Below are 17,025 nucleotides of genomic sequence, written 5' to 3' on the forward strand. Positions count from 1 at the left end.
TAATTTAAATCTTCCCACATAATATAAAGTTAAAGCAGAGCCAGAGCTTGGTATGGTGGCCCATGCCTATAATAACAGTTATATGGGAGGCTGAGACAGAAGGATCGCAGGTTCAAGGACCGCCTCAGCCAAGTAGCGAAATCTACAAAGACCCTGTTACTTTTTTTGTGTGTGTGTGGGTCTGGGGATGGAACCCAGGGACATTTGACCTCCAAGCTACACCCCCTGCCCTGATTTTTATTCTTTATTTTGAAATAGGGTCTGAGTTGCAGAGGGCCTCATTAAGTAGCTGAGGCTATCTGCAAACCGTGATCCTCCAGTCTCAGCCTCCCAAATGCTGGGATTACAAGCATGTGCCATCACACCCGGCGCAAAGACCCTGCTTTAAAAAAAAAAATATGGGAGGCTGAGACCGGAGTATTGCAGTTTGCGGACAGCCTCAGCTACTTCATGAGGCCCTCTGCAACTCAGTGAGGCCGTCTCAAAATAAAGAATAAAAAAATAGGGCAGGGGTGTAGCTCGGAGGTCGATGCCCCTGGGTTCCATCCCCAGACCCACAAAAAAAAAAAAAAAAAAAGAAAAAAGAAAAAGAAAATTAGGGCTGGGGGTTTAGCTTGGAGGAAAAGTGCCCCTGGGTTCCATCCCCAGTGCCACACATACCAAAATTAATAACAGAAGAGCCGGCATGGTGGTGCATGCCTCTAATCCCAGTACTTGGAGGCTGAGACAGGAGAAGCTCAGGTTCCATCAGCCTTAACAACTTAGTGAGACCCTGTTTCAAACTAAAAAATAAAATAAGGCTGGAGGTGTAGGTCAGAGATAATAATAATAATAATAAGCCGGGTGTGATAGCGCAAGCTTGTAATCCCAGCATTTGGGAAGCTGAGACAAGAGGATCACTGTTCGCAGACAGACTCAGTAACTTAGGTTCTTTGCAATCAGTGAGACCCTGTTTCAAAATAAAGAATAAAAAATAGAAGCTGGGCGTAGTGGCGCACACTTGCAATCCCAGGATTCAAAATAAAGACTAAAAAATAAGTGCTGGGTGTAGCTCGGAGGTAGAATGCCCCTGGGTTCCATCCCCAGTACCACACACACACACACACACACACACACACACACACACACAAAAGAACAAAAAATAGGGCTTGGGGTATAGCTCGGAGGTAGAATGCCCCTGGGTTCCATCCCCAGTACCACACACACACACACACACACACACACACACACACACACACACACAAAAAAAAGAACAAAAAATAGGGCTTGGGGTATAGCTCGGAGGTAGAATGCCCCTGGGTTCCATCCCCAGTACCACACACACACACACACACACACACACACACACACACACAAAAAAAAAAGAACAAAAAATAGGGCTTGGGGTATAGCTCGGAGGTAGAATACCCCTGGGTTCAATCCCCAGTAACACACATACACACACACACACACACACACACACACACACACACACACAAAAAAAAAAAAAGAACAAAAAATAGGGCTTGGGGTATAGCTCGAAGGTAGAATACCCCTGGGTTCCATCCCCAGTAACACACATACACACACACACACACACACAAAAGAACAAAAAATAGGGCTTGGGGTATAGCTCGGAGGTAGAATACCCCTGGGTTCCATCCCCAGTAACACACACACACAAAAAAGAACAAAAAATAGGGCTTGGGGTATAGCTCGGAGGTAGAATACCCCTGGGTTCCATCCCCAGTAACACACACACACAAAAAAGAACAAAAAATAGGGCTTGGGGTATAGCTCGAAGGTAGAATGCCCCTGGGTTCCATCCCCAGTACCACACACACACACACACACACACACACACACACACACACACAAAAGAACAAAAAATAGGGCTTGGGGTATAGCTCGAAGGTAGAATGCCCCTGGGTTCCATCCCCAGTACCACACACACACACACACACACACACACACACACACACACAAAAAAAAAAAAGAACAAAAAATAGGGCTTGGGGTATAGCTCGAAGGTAGAATGCCCCTGGGTTCCATCCCTAGTAACACACACACACACACACACACACACACACACACACACACACACAATAACAATAGTAATAAATTTTTTAAAAATTAAAGAAAAAAATAATTCATTCTATAAAATTTGCTGTGTCAGCTGCAAACCCAGTACTTTTAAGGCTGAGACAGAGAATAACAGGTTCAAGGCCAGCCTCAGCTACTTGGTGAGGCCGTTTCACAGCTACTTAGTGAGGCCGTGATCACAGGCTCACAAGGTCCCAGCTACTCAGGAGGCTGAGACAGGAGGACCACGGGAGGCCAGGGATTAGAGGCGAGCCTGGCAACCCAGTTTGAGAAATAGCACATAAAGGCCTGGGAATGACTGTGGAGGAAAGGCAGTAATGAAGTCAATTTCTTTTCTCTGGATAACACAGAAGAGAAAACAAAATTATGTAAACCAGTTTCATGACACCATCCAAACTGTGGTCAGTAGGGCTAAAGCTATACTTTGTTTTATAAGCGTTGGCAGGACAAATCAAAATATAAAGGAGAATTTTATCTTTTGAGTGCTGGGTATTTAGCCCCAGGGTATTCTACCTCTGAGCTACTCTCCCAGCCCTAAATTGTTTTCCTTTAGAAACAGGGTCTAAGCCGGGCGTGGTGGCGCACACTTGTAATCCTTGCGCTTGGGAGGCTAAGACAGGAGGATCCCACAGGTTCGAAGCCAGCTTCGGCTACTTAGTGAGACCTTGTTTCCAAATAAAATATAAAATAGGTCTGGGAGTATAGCCTGGAGGTAGAAAGCCTCTGGGTTCCACCCCCAGTACCACCAAAAAAAAAGAAAAGAAAAGAAAAGAAGAGAAGAGAAAAGAAAAGAAAAGAAAAGAAAAGAAAAGAAAAGAAAAGAAACAGGGTCTAAGTTGTAGAGAGCTTCACCAAGTTGCTGACGCTGGCCACGAACCCACAATCTTCCGTCATCCTCACAAGTGCTGACTACAGAATGTAACGAGTCCCTCTTGGGGGATCCCAGCCCTCAGGCTTCAGCACACCTCGGGCAGCGAGAGCTCGGGTCCTCGTGGGGATCTTTCCTCCAGGCGCTGGGCCTTGTGGGTACTTTGCAGGGCTGCCCCAGGCGTGCTCAGGAGTGCTCTGAGCCCTTACCCATGTCCCCAACAACCATTCACATTAGCCTTGCTGCATCTTAGCTCCTTTAGAAAATCAAGAGGGCAGCTGGACAGAGCGGCCCATGCCTGGAATCCCAGTATTTGGGAGGCTGAGACAGGAGGATCGCAGATTCAAGGAGTATACAGTAACTTAGTGAGACCCTGTTTCAAAATAAAAATAAACAAAAGAGGCTAGAGTTGGGTGTGGTAGTACACACCTATAATCTCAGTACTTGGGAGGCTGAGAAAGGAAGAAACCAGGTTTTAGGATAGCCTCGGCTAGTAGTAAGACTTTCATCGACTTAGCAAGACCCTGTTTCAAAATAAAAATAACAGGGAATGGTGGTACACACTTGTAATCCCAAGACTTGGGAGGCTGAGAACTTAGAACCTATTTCAAAATAGAGATAGAACCTATTTCAACTTAGAACCTATTTCAAAATAAAGATAGATGTGGGGTAGACCTCGGAAGTAGAAGGCCCTGGGTTCAATCCCCAGTATTGCAAAAAAAGAAATAATAATAATAATAAATATCCGGGTGGTATGGCGCATGCTTATAATCCCAGTACTTGGGAGGCTGAGACAGGAGGATCACACAGGTTCGAAGCCAGCCTCTGCCAAGACATCCTGCTGCCTCGGCATCTATGTGTTGAGACCCCACTCCACATAGTTAATTGGCGAAAAGAAAGCCCCGAGAGGCAGGTATCGTCTCTGGCCAAAGCCCCCCAACTTATAGATACCCTTCACTATTATTCCTTTTAACTTTCTATATGAATTGCTCCAGTGATGTGACTTATGAAATTGAGTCAGTGAAAATAAACACTCTAGTGGTCTGTCCAGGCGTCCTTGGCTCTGTTCTACAATAGTGAGAGACTGGCCAGAATTCGGGTACTGTGATAAGCACCCCAGCTGCAGCAACCACAAATGGCCTCCGACCTTCACCGTTAACTTCGATAAAGTAGCTCAGTTCAAAGTAAATATCTACCCTTGAAATCCTGCCCAGAGACAGAGAAAAACTTTGTGTGTGACCTTAAAGAAACAACTTAGCTGCCCAAATATAATAGACCCAAAGAAAAAGACTGTTAACTTTTATCTCAGTGTGAGCACTCCAGGAGACAGAAAAAATGGCCGCATAGTTAGAAATGAATATAACAAAATAAAGGACAGACATTCTAAATATATATATGTATGAAGAAAAGGAAATGCCGTAAGAGTAAGAAAAACATTTTTGCATGAAAAAGAGCTTATCATAAAAAAGTCCCAACTGGGAAAGAAAGGAATTAGAGGGTTAAAAGCAGGCTGCAGAGAGTTTGTGACAGGGAAGTGAATTATTAAAGATAAGTAGACGTGTAATAGGCTTGTCTAAAGAAGAATGCTCAGCAATTAAAAAATACATCTGACAATTAGAACTAAGAACCTTGTGGTGTTGTTTGTGGTATTTTGTCTGCCAAACTGTGTTGTGAGTATGCTTAAGCTTTCAGATTTGGAAAATGGAATGCCAGCACCTGAATAGCCACATCACCCCACACTTGCTATATGAACTGAGCCCAAAAGATGGAAAAGCTCCAGGAAAGATTCCCCAAGAAGCTCCCAAGCCTTGACGATGCCCGTTTGTTCTGGGAGACTGCACCTGCAAACTGCTTATCTGCAGACCTTGGGAGAAACCAAACTTAATTCTTCAAAGGCCAGCAGCCAGCTGAGAGATACCCGCCCCCTTTTCTCTTAACTTTACTGGTGAAGTGTATAAATTTCTTGGAGTTTTTGTAATAAAGTGTCATTGGCTCAAGAAGCCTTTGTCCACCTCAGGTCCTTTTTTCCTAAGCGTCGTGACTAAAAACTTAAAGAATTCATAGAGGGAAAAGGACCGCTGCAGATAAGGATCTGCAGGACTTCGCCTGCCTTTTGTCCCACCTTTCTGAGGCCCCCGACCGCTGGTGGACCTGCCCCCCCACACAGAACTGAGCTAGTCGGTAACAAGCCTCAGCTGCTTAGAGAGGCTCTCAGCAACTTAGTGAGACCCTATTTCAAAATAAAATAAAATAGGTCGGGGGTGTAGCCTGGAGGTAGAAAGGCCCCTGGATTCTATTCCCAGGACCACAAAAAACTAATAATAAATAAAAATAAAATAAGGCTGGAGTACAGATTGGGGGTAGACTGCTTCAATTCCCAGCACCATTAAAAAAAAAAAAAGTAGCAGAAAAAGGGAATGGAATCTCTTCCCTTTGACCTGGAGTTATTCTCTCTCACAACGTGCAGTTCTCCCCGAGGTCCTGGGAACACGCGGGCGCCTGCGTCTCTCACCGTGGCGCTCGGCACTCCGGCGCCTGCTCCGGCGGTCCTGCTGCTGCTGCACGTAGCTCTTCCAGTTCTGGAGCATGAGGTTGTATAAGTAGTACCTGAGGAGCGAAAACAGACAGCAAGTGGCATTTCACTACGACAAATGACAAAGCCAGCCTTAATCCACACACCCAGCTTGTTCTATACTCAGAAGAAATTAGCTGGGTGTGGTGGCGCACGCCTGTAACCCCAGCACTGGGAGGCTGAAACAGGAAGATCGCAGGTTCTAGGACAGCCTCAGAAACTTAAGACTCTCAGCAAGCTAGTGAAAGCCTGTTTTCAAATGAAAAGTAAAAACTAAAAGCCCTAGGCATGTAGCTTAGAGGCAGGATGCCTCTGGAGTCAGTTCATCAGTAACACACACACACACACACACACACACACACACACACACACACACATCAAACAATGTGCATTTGAAATATTTCTAGCCGGGCGTGGTGGCACACACTTGTAATCCCTGCAGTTAGGAAGCTGAGACAGGAGGATTGCACAGGTTCGAAGCCAGCCTTAGCTACTTAGTGAGGCTCTCAGCAACTTAGTGAGACGCTGTTTCCAAATAAGGTATAAAAAAAGCCGGACGTGGTGGTGCACGCTTATAATCCCAGCATTCAGGAAGCTGAGACCAGAGGATTGCGGTTCGTGGACAGCCTCAGCTATTTAGTGAGGCCCTTCACAATTAGGGCGACCCTGTCTCAAAAAAAAAAAAAAGGTCAGGGGGTGTAGCATGGAGGTGAAACGCCCCTGGGTTCCATCCCCAGACTTGCAAAAAAATAAATAAAATAAAAATAAAGTATAAAATAGGTCTGGGAGTATAGCCCAGAGGTCGAATACCCCTGGATTCCATCCCTAGACCCGCCCAAAAAAAAAAAGTTATTTGCTTTCTCTACATTTGATCTTTTTTTGGGGGGTACAGGGTACCGAGGCCATGGCCTTAAACACTGACCCTACCACCTATCAACACATCACCCCTGCTCTTCATTTAATTTGTGTGTGTGTGTGTGTGTGTGTGTGTGTGTGTGTGTGTGTGTGTGTGTGTTTTACTGGGGACTGAACCCAGGAACATTCTACCTCTAAACTAAACCCCCAGGACTATTTTTTATTCTTTATTTGGAAATAGGGTCTTAATTTGTGGAGGGCCTAAGTAGCTAAGGCTGGCTGAGAACCTGTGATCCTCCAGTCTCAGCCTCCCAAGGACTGGAATTACCAGCGTGCACCACCACACCCGGCTTCCCCTAGTCATTTTTTCTTTCTTTCTTTTTATTTTTCTTGCAGTACTGGGAATGGAATCCAGGAATATTCTACCACTGAGCTACATCCCCAGCCCTATTTTTTTTTTTTTTTGAAACAGGGTCTCACTGAGTTGCCAAGGACCTAAGTAGCTGAGGCTGTCCATGAACTGCAATCTTCCTGTCTCAGGCTCCCAAATGCTGGGATTACAAGCGTGTGCCACCATGTCTAGAGTCTCAGCAGCCAAGTATGATGGCGCACACTTGTAATCCCAGTACTTGGGAGGCTGAGACCAGAGGATCACAGTTTGTGGACAGCCTCAGCTACTTAGTGAGGCCCCTGCAACTTAGTGAGACCCTGTTTTTAAAAAAAGAATAAAAAATAAGTCTGGGGGTGTAGCTTGGAGTAAAACGCCCCTGGATTGAATCCCCAGTACTGAGAAAAAAAAAAAAGTCTCAGCTGTGGTACACGCTTGTAATCCTAGTACTTGAGAAGCTGAAACAGGAAGATCACAAGTCAAGTTCCAGGCCAGCCTTAGCTACTTAGTGAGGCCCCTGGGTCCCATCCCCAGTAACCCCCACAAAAAAAAACAAAAAAAAAGGGCAAAGGGTGTCGCTTGGAGGTCAAATGCCCCTGGGTTGTTCCATCTCCAGACCCTCAAGAATAAGAAAAAAAAAAAAAAAAACAGAACACTGAGCTGGGCATGGTGGTATACACTTGTAATCCTAGTACTTGTGAGGCTAAGGTAGGAATATCATAGGTTCAAGGCCAGCCTGAGCTACTTAGTGAGGCCCTCCGCAACTAAGTGAGACCTTGCTTCAAAATAAATAAAAAGCCGGGCGTGATGACGCACACTTGTAATCCCAGCATTCAGGTGGCTGAGACGGGAGGATTGCGGTTCACGGCCAGCCTGAACTACTTAGGCCCTCTGCAACTTAGTGAGACCCTGTTTCAAAATAAAGAATAAATAAAATAGGGCAGATGGTGTATCTCGGAGGTTGAATGCCCCTGGGTTCCATCCCCAGACCCATAAAAAAAAAAAAAAAAGAATAAAAAAAAAATAGGGCCGGGCGTGGTGGCGCACGCTTGTAATCCCCGCGCTTGGGAGGCGGAGACAGGAGGATCGCGCAGGTTCGAAGCCAGCCACGCTGGCGTAAGAGACCCTGTTTCAAAAATATAAAATAGGTCTGGGAGTGTAGCCTGGAGATAGAAGGGCTTCCAGGAACCCCAGTACCACCAAAAAAAAATAGGGCTGGTGGTGTAGGTCGAAAGTAGAAGGCCCCTGGGTTCTATCCCCAGTACCACAAAAAAAGAAAGGAAAAGAAGAAAGAAAGAAGAAAGGAAGAAAGAAAGAAAGGAAAATGTACCACAAACGCTGACCTGTAGTGACAGTCGGCTCTGACACGGAGTTTCCATTCTCGTTGTGAAACCCACCACTCCTCTTTCCATTCTTCAAAGGCCCTCCGTAGTACTCTCTGCTCGTAGTAGAACCTAGGGCAGAGAAAGGCAACCAGAGCTCAGCACCATGAGGCTGGAGCGTGCATTCACTCCTGAAGCTTTTTTTTTTTTTTTTGCAGCACTGGGATTTGAACCCAGGGGCATTCTACCTCTGAGCTACACCCCTTGCCCTATTTTTATTCCTTTCTTTCTTTCTTTCTTTCTTTCTTTCTTTCTTTCTTTTCTTTTTTTTTTTTTTTTGTGATACCAGGGATGGAACCCAGGGGGCATTGTACCTCTGAGCTACACCCCTTGCCCTATTTTTATTCCTTTCTTTCTTTCTTATTTTTCTTTCTTTCTTTCTTTCTTTCTTTTTTTTTTTTTTTTTTTTTTGTGGTACCAGGGATGGAACCCAGGGGGCATTGTACCTCTGAGCTACACCCCCAGTCCTATTTTTTTTAGCATTTTAGTATTTGAAACAGAATCTCACTGAGTTGCAGAGGGTCTTTCTAAGTAGCTAAGGCTGTCTGCAAATTTGTAATCCCGAATGCTGGGATTACAAGTGTGCGCCACGACCCCTGGCCTTATTCTCTATTTTGAAGCAAGGTCTCACTGAGTTGCAGAGGGCCTAAGTCGCTGAGGCTGTCCACAAACTGTGATCCTCCTGTCTCAGCCTCCACAAGTACTGGGATTACAGGCATGCACCACCATGCCTGGCTCTAAGTCATTTCATTTGGCCACTACCTTTCTAGATGACCAGCAAACACCAAAACAGATAGAAAGCAAACATACTGAACTTTTTCAGTTCAAAAACCTAGAAGTATCCAGGTTCGGTGATACACGCATATAATCTCAGTACTTGAAAGGCTGAGACAAAGGGATCACATGTTCAAAGCCAGTCTCTGCAATCAGCAGGAAATTGTTTCAAATTTTAAAAAAAGGACTGGGATGTAGCTCAGGGGTAGAAGATCCCTGAGTTCATCCTTAAAACAACAAAAAAAGAAAAGTTTAAAAAAAAAAGCAGGCGTGGTGGCGCGCGCTTGTAATCCCAGCATTTGGGAGGCTGAGACTGGAGGATCACGGTTCACAGACAGCCTCAGCTACTTAGTGAGGCCCTCCACAACTTTAGTGAGACCCTGTTTCAAACTAAAGAATAAAAAATAGGCTGTAGCTCGGAGGTCGAATGCCCCTGGGTTCCCTCCCCAGACACACACACACACACACACACACACACACACACACACACACACACACACAAAACAACTTAGAACTAGGACTAGGGCCAGGGCCAGACATTGTGGTGTGCACCTATAATCACAGTACTTGTGAGCTGAGACAGGACGATTGCTGCCAGCCTCAGCAACTTAGTGAGGCCCTCTGCAACTTAGTGAGACCCTGTTTCAAAATAAAGAAAAAAATAGGGCTGGGGATGTAACTCAGATGTAGAATCCCCTGGGGCTCAATCCCCACGAATACACACACACAAACACACACACATTTTTCAAATGCCATAACTGAACTGAAAATTACTTTCAACATTTTTATTCATCAGGCTAAAAAAAATTTTTTTTTTTTGGGCGCGGCTATGGGGATGGAACCCAGGGGCATTCGATCTCCAAGCTAAACCCCGATCCTTTGTTTTTTTAATTTTTTTATTTTATGTTTTTTTTTTTTTTTTTTTTTTTTTTGCGGGTCTGGAGATAGAACCCAGGGGCATTTGACCTCCAAGCTACAGCCCCTGCCCTGTTTTTTATTCTTTATTTTGAAACCGGGTCCACTGAGTTGCAGAGGGCCTCACTAAGTAGCTGAGGCTGGCCGCGAACCGCGATCCTCCAGTCTCAGCTGGGATTACACGCGTGCACCACCACACCCGGCTTAAAAAAAAATTTTGATTAGTAAAAAGTAGTTCTCATTTATACACATAGATGATTAATGTTACAAGACAAGCAAATTCCTAATGATATTTACAGGACTTACTAGGAACAGACATTAGTTTAAATGAAATTCAGCTAGGAGAGTTCTAACAGCAAAATACAGGTAAGAGAATATAAGGATAGGAAAGTTCATAGAAAAACAGGCAAGACCCAAGTGTGGTGGCGCATGCCTGCGGCCCCCGTACCTGGAAAGCTGAGACAGCAAGATGACAGGTTCAGCACAGTTTCAACAAGTGGTGAGATGCTCAACACCTCAGCGACACCGTTTCAAAATAAAAATAACAGCCAGGCATAGTGGCACAGGCTTGTAATCCCAGTACTGAGAAGGCTGAGACTGGAGGATCGCAGGTTCATGGCCAGCTTCACTTACTGAGGCCCTCTGCAACTCAGTGAGACCCTGTTTCCAAATAAAGAATGAAAAATAGAGCTGGGGGTGTAGCTCAGAGGTAGAATGCCCCTGGGTTCCATCCCCAGTTCAGCAATAAATGAATAAATAAATAAAAATTAAAAATAAAAATAAAATAGGGCTGGTGGTATAGCTTGGAGGTAGAATGCCCCTGGGTTCAATCCCCAGTGCCACACACACAAAAAAAACAATACAGTATATATAATAGATACACACATTTACGTATACTTATATATGCACATAAACATATACATGTATGCGTGAGTGCATGTATAAATGATTAGATTATACAGGCTTAAACCCTGGAAAGATATCCATATGTTGAATTTAAGTACTGGTTCTCCCTCAGGGAGGGCTTAAGAAAGCCAGGCAAAGCCGGGGCCTGGTGGCGCACACTTGTAATCCCAGCTTTCGGGAGGCTTAGACCAGAGGACTGCGGTTCCTGGACAGCCTCAGCTACTTAGTGAGGCCCTCCACAACTTAGTGAGACCCTGTTTTGAAATAAAGAATAAAATACAGGGCAGGGGGTGTAGCTTGGAGGTTGAATGCCCCTGGGTTCTGCCCCTGGGTTCCACCCCTAACCCGCAAAAAAAAAAAAAAAAAAAGCCAGACAAGCCAGGCATGGTGGTACAGTCTTGGAATTCCGGTACTTGTGAGGCTGAGACAGGAGGATAGCAGGTTTGAAGCAACCTCAGTAACTTTTGCAACCCTGGTACCAAATAAAAAATAAAATATGGCCAGGCGAGGGGGTGCAGGCTTGTAATCCCAGCGCTTGGGAGGCTGAGACAGGAGGATCGTACAGTTTCGAAGCCAGCCTCAGCTACTTCGTGAGGCTCTCAGCAACTTAGTGAGACCCTGTTTCTAAATAAAGTATAAAATGGATCTAAGAGTACAGCCCGGAGGTAGAATAGCCCTTGGGTTCCACCCCTAGTACCAAAACACCCCCCCACACACACACATATATACATATATAGCTAAGAGTGTAACCAAAGGTAGAATACCCCTGTGTTTCCCCAGCACTACAAAACAAAACAAAAACAGAGAGACAAGCATTTTCTAAAATGTTTCTGTACTGTTTTTGTTTTGTTTTTTGTTTTTTGCTGTACTGGGGATTGAACCCAGGGCCATTCTACCTCTGAACTATACACCAAGTCCACTTTTTTATTCTTTATTTTGAAACAGGGTCTCACTGAGTTGCAAAGGGCCTAAGTAGTAGCTGGGGCTGTCCTTGAATCAAGATCCTCCCATCTCCGCCTCTCAAGTGCTGGGATTACAAGCATGTGCAACCAAGCCGGCTTTTTTTTTTTTTTTTTTTTTTTTTTTTTTTGGCAGCACTAGGGATGGAACACAGGGACATTCTACCTCTGAGGTATACCCCAGCCCTATTTTTTATTCCTTATTTATTTATTATTATTACTTTTGTGGCACTGGGGATGGAATCCAGGGGCGTTCTACCTCCGATCTACACTCCAGGCCAATTTTTTATTCGTGTGTGTATGTGTGTGTGTGTGTGTGTGTGTGTTACTGGGGATGAAACCCAGAGGCTTTCTACAGGCTACACTCCCATACCTATATTTTTTTATTTGGAAACAGGGTCTCATTAAATTGCTGAGAGCCTCACTAAGTAGCTGAGGCTGGCTTCGAACCTGTGCAATCCTCCTGTTTCAGCCTCCCAAGCGCTGGGATTACAAGCGTGCATCACCATGCCCAGCTCTATTTTTTATTATTTTGAAACAGGACCTCACTGAGTTGCAGAGGGATTCACCAAGTAGCTGAAGCTGTCCTTGAACTGCGATCCTTCCGTCTCATCCTCCCAAATGCTGGGATTACAAGCATGTGCCACCACGCCTGGTTCAGCTAATTTTTTTTTTTTTTTTTTTTTTTGCAGGTCTAGGAATAGAACCCAGGAGCATTCTACCTCCCAGCTATACCCCCTGCCCTATTTTTTATTCTTTAGTTTGAAACAGGGTCTCACTAAGTTGCAGAGGGCCTAAATAGCTGAGGCTGTCCACAAACTGACTGCGATCCTCCTATCTCAGCCTCCCGAATGCTGGGATTACAAGTGTGCGCCACCACGCCCGGCTCAGCTATTCTTTATTTTGAAATAGGGTCTCACTAAATTGCAAAGGGCCTCGCTAAGTAGCTGAGGCTGGCCACAAACCTGAGATCCTCCTGTCTCAGCCTCCCAAGTACCGGGACTGCTAGTGTGAGCCACCACGCCCGGCTATTTATTTTTAATTTTAAAACAGGGTCCGAGTTGTTATCACCCTAAGTTGCTGTAGCTGACCTTGAATCTGCTATTCTCCTGTCTCAGCCTCCCAGGTATTGAAATTACAGGTGTGCACTATCATGCCTGTTACTTATTTGTTTTGTAATGGGAATTAAACCCAGGGACATTCTACCTCTGAGCCACAGTCCCAGCCCTATTTTATTTATTTTGAAAGAGGGTCTGATGTTGCTGAGATTGCCCTCAAGCCTACAACCATCCTGTCTCATCCTCCCAAATACTGGGGCTCCACCATGCCTGGCTTTTAATTTTATTTTTTAGCCAGATGTGGTGCTACAGGCCTATAATCCCAGTTCATGGGTGGCTGAAACAGGAAGATCGCAGGTTGGAGGAAGCCTCAGCAAGATCCTGTTTAAAAATAAAAATAAAAAGGGCTGGGGGTGTAGCTCAGAGGTAGAATGCCCTTGGGTTCAAAAAAAAGCATCCATCTGGATATGCAGAGCCCAGAAGGGACCAGCCCTGGTGGAGCTGAAGTCACAGGACTGTCAGACGTCCTCAGCCTTGGGTCTCGCTGTCACCCAGACACAGGGGCTTCTCTCTGGAGAGGCTGTTCCAGAGGGTGCTGGTCTGTAATACTGGGCAAAGGTTGGCTGCATCCCTGAACCTAGAGCTGACGCAGGGACAGGGAGGCCCTCCCTCCCTTCCCCTGCTCAAAACATTGTTGGACCCGCCACCTCGCCTCCATCCACCCCACATCCAAAAAACTCGAATTTCTCTCCTCAAAAGAAAACTGATCACCTAGAGAAAAGCCTAGAGATGCTGACAGCTAGAGATTCTCCAGGGAAATCAGCTAAACTCTGCCTCCAAAGCCAGACAACACAGCCTCTGAGTCCCTGTGTGGACTCGCCAAAGCTTCCAAAATGAATTTTTTTTTTTTTTTTTTTGGTGGCACTGGGGTGGAACCCAGAGGCTTTCTACCTTTGGGCTATACTCCCAGACCTATTTTATATTTTATTAGAAACAGGGTCTTACTAAGTTATGAGAGTCTCACTAAGTAGCTGAGGCTGGCTTCAAACCTGTGCGATCCTCCTGTCTCAGCCTCCCAAGCGCGGGGATTACAAGCATGTGCCACCACACCCACCCCAAAATGAATTTTAGCCAGATGTGGTGGCCCATGCTTGAAAACCCAGTCCTTGGAAGGCTGAGTCAGGAGGACTGCAGGTTCACGGACAGCCTCAGCTACTTAATGAGACCTTATGCAATCTAGTGAGACCTTGTTTCAAAATAAATAAAAGCCGGGCGTGGTGGCGCAAGCTTGTAATCCCAGCACTCGGGAGGCTGAGACCGGGGTTCACGGACAGCCTCAACTACTTAATGAGGCCCTCTGCAACTTAGTGAGACCCTGTTTTGAAATAAAGAATCAAAAAAAGGGCAGAGGGTGTAGCTCGGGGGTCAAATGCCCCTGGGTTCCATCCCCAGACCTCAAAAATAATATAAATAAGCCGGGCGTGGTGGTGCATGCTTGTAATCCCAGCATTCAGGAGCCTGAGACCTGGAGGATCACGGTTCACAGACAGCCTCAGCTACTTAGTGAGGCCCTCTGCAACTCAGTGAGACCCGGTTTCAAAATAAAGAATAAAAAATAGGGCAGGGGGTGTAGCTCGGAGGTCAAATGCCCCTGGGTTCCATCCCCAGACCCGCCAAAAAAAAAAAAAATATATATATATATATATATATATATATAGATATAGATATATATATATAGATATATAGATATATAGATATAGAGCTGGGGATGTAACTCAAAGGTAGAATGGCCCTGGATTCAATCTTCAGCACCACAAAACAAAACAGAAGAAAACAAAAACCAGTACAGCAGTTGCAGCTGCCACTGGCTCCTCCCACACCGGCTGCGAAGCCCTGCTTCCTCCCCAACACCCACCATGGAGGCTGCAAAGACTTCTTTCCCAGCCTCCTCTGAACCTAAAGGTAGTTTTGGCCAAAGAGGCAGACGCAGTCAGCGGCTTCCAGGTAAGTTTCCTTCCCTTAGAAAGCCAGATGGAACTGACAGCACCTTTCCCCTCCTGGGTGTCGCCTCTGAAGACGAGGAGCACCACCAGTGAGCGCTGACCGCACTCTTGCATTAGAAACACCCCACAGCGGCCCGGCACTACCGCGTGCCTGCGTTCCCAGGACTCTGGAGGCTAATATAGGAGGACTGCAAGTTCAAGGGTAGAATCCACCTAAATTTGATCCCAAATACATAAAGAAAAAATAATTAAAAACCTAGAATAAGCTCAGCAGAAAGTTGGTGCTGTGAAGTAACACTACCTGGCATGAGAGGGAAATATTCTTCCAAAAGTCCTTTGAATCCATACATATAAGAACTTTCTGGCCACGCATCTGAAAGATGGAAAGGATATACACATTTTAATTTTCTTGGTGCTGGGGATGGAATCCAGGGCCTGGTGGATACTAGGCAGGGGTGCACACTGAGCTCCATCCCAAGCCCCAGATTATACTTTTTTTTTTTTTTGGTGGTTCTGGAGACTGAACACTGGGGCATTTTGCCCGAGCTACACCCCCAGCTTTTTTTTTTTTTTTTCTTTTGCAGTTCTAGGGATGGAACCCAGGGACATTTTACCTCTGCGCTATACCCCTAGCCCTATTTCACACTCTATTTTTGGGAAGTAAGGTCTCACTAAGTTCTGGAGGGCCAGAGTAGTTGAGGCTGGTCACAAACCTGCGATCCTCTTGTCTCAGCCTCCTAAGTGCTGGGTTACAAGCGTGAACTACCACGTCTAGTCCCCAGCCCATTCCTAGTTTTCTGGGGTTTTTTGTTTTGTTTTGTTTTTGTGGTACTGGGGATGGAATCCAGGGGCATTCTACTTCCAAGCGTCACCGCCAGCCCAATTTTTTATTCTTTATTTTGAAACAGTCTCACTGAGTTGCATAGGGCCTACGATCCTCCTGTCTCAGCCTTTCAAATGCTGGGATTATAGTGTGAACCACCAGTTTTATTTTTTTTTAGTTTATTTTTTAATTTTTTAATTTTTTTGGTACTGGGGATTGATTTTTTTTTTTTTTTTTTTTTTTTTTTGGTGGTACTGGGGTTTCTGGAAGCCCTTCTACCTCCGAGCTACACTCCCAGACCTATTTTTTTATATTTTTTTTATTTGGAACAGGGTCTCTTAAGCCAGCGCGGCTGGCTTCGAACCTGCATGATCCTCCAGTCTCCACCTCCCAAGCGCAGGGATTGCAAGCGTGCGCCACCACGCCCGGCAGGGGATTGAACTTAAGGAAATTCTACCTCTAAAACACACCTCCAGCCCTATTTTTTATTCTTTATTTTGAAACAGGATCTCACTAAATTGTGGAGGGCCTAAGTAGCTAAGGCTGGCCATGAATCTGTGATACACCTGTCTCAACCTCCCACATACTGGGATTACAAGCGTGCACCACCATAATTGACTTAATTTTTTGTTTTGAAAAAGGGTCTTAAAAAAAATAAAAGAAAGAAAAAGGGTCTTGCTAGGTTACTGATAGTCTCCCTAACGTACTGAGGCTAGTCTCAAACTTGAGATTCTCCTGTCTCAGCCTCCCAAGTACCAGGACTGCAGGCCTCAGCCTCCAGGTCCAGCAGAATATGCACATTTTTTTTTTTTTTTTTTTTTTGGTGGTACTGGGGGTGGAACCCAGAGGCTTTCTACCTCCGGGCTATACTCCCAGACCTTTTTTTAAAATATTTTATTTGGAAACAGGGTCTCACTAAGTTGCTGAAAGCCTAAGTAGCTGAGGCTGGCTTCGAACCCGTGCAATCCTCCTGTCTCAGCCTCCCAAGCGCAGGGATTACAAGCATGCGCCACCACGCCAGGCTAGAATATGCACATTTTAAAACTCCATTTGAGCTGGGCATGGCTTGTAATCCCCACGCTTGGGAGGCGGAAACAGGAGGATCGCACTGGTTCGGAGCCAGCCTTGCTGGCTTAAGAGACCCTGTTTCCAAATAAAAAAGTTAAAATATAGGTCTGCGAGTGTAGCCTGTGGAAGTGTATCCTGGAGGTAGAAGGGCTTCCAGGAACCCCAGTACCACCAAAAAATAAAAAATAAATAACATAAAATAAAATAAAACTCCATTTGAAGCTGGTCATGGTGGCGCATGCTTGTAATCCCAGCATTTGGGACGTTTGAGACTAGAGGATCGCAGTTCGAGGCCAGGCTCAGCTACTTAGTGAGGCCCTCTGTAACTTAGTGAGACCCTGATTCAAAATAAAGAATAAAAAATAAGGCAGG

The 17,025-nt window shown here is 45.4% G+C and overlaps 1 protein-coding gene across 1 annotated transcript in view; it reads right to left on the bottom strand.

Moving 5' to 3' along the window:
• Positions 1-17,025, bottom strand: part of SFI1 (SFI1 centrin binding protein) — a gene marked incomplete at both ends in the record, with an annotated part of 72,150 nt that overhangs the window by 43,303 nt on the left and 11,822 nt on the right. Inside the window, 3 exon segments of the mRNA XM_080717781.1 lie at positions 5,463-5,557; positions 8,109-8,219; positions 15,064-15,135. Of these exon segments, the coding sequence (XP_080573907.1) occupies positions 5,463-5,557; positions 8,109-8,219; positions 15,064-15,135 (278 nt within the window).

The sequence above is a fragment of the Muscardinus avellanarius genome (assembly GCF_963383645.1).
Source record: "Muscardinus avellanarius genome assembly, chromosome: 21".
NCBI lineage: Eukaryota > Metazoa > Chordata > Mammalia > Rodentia > Gliridae > Muscardinus > Muscardinus avellanarius.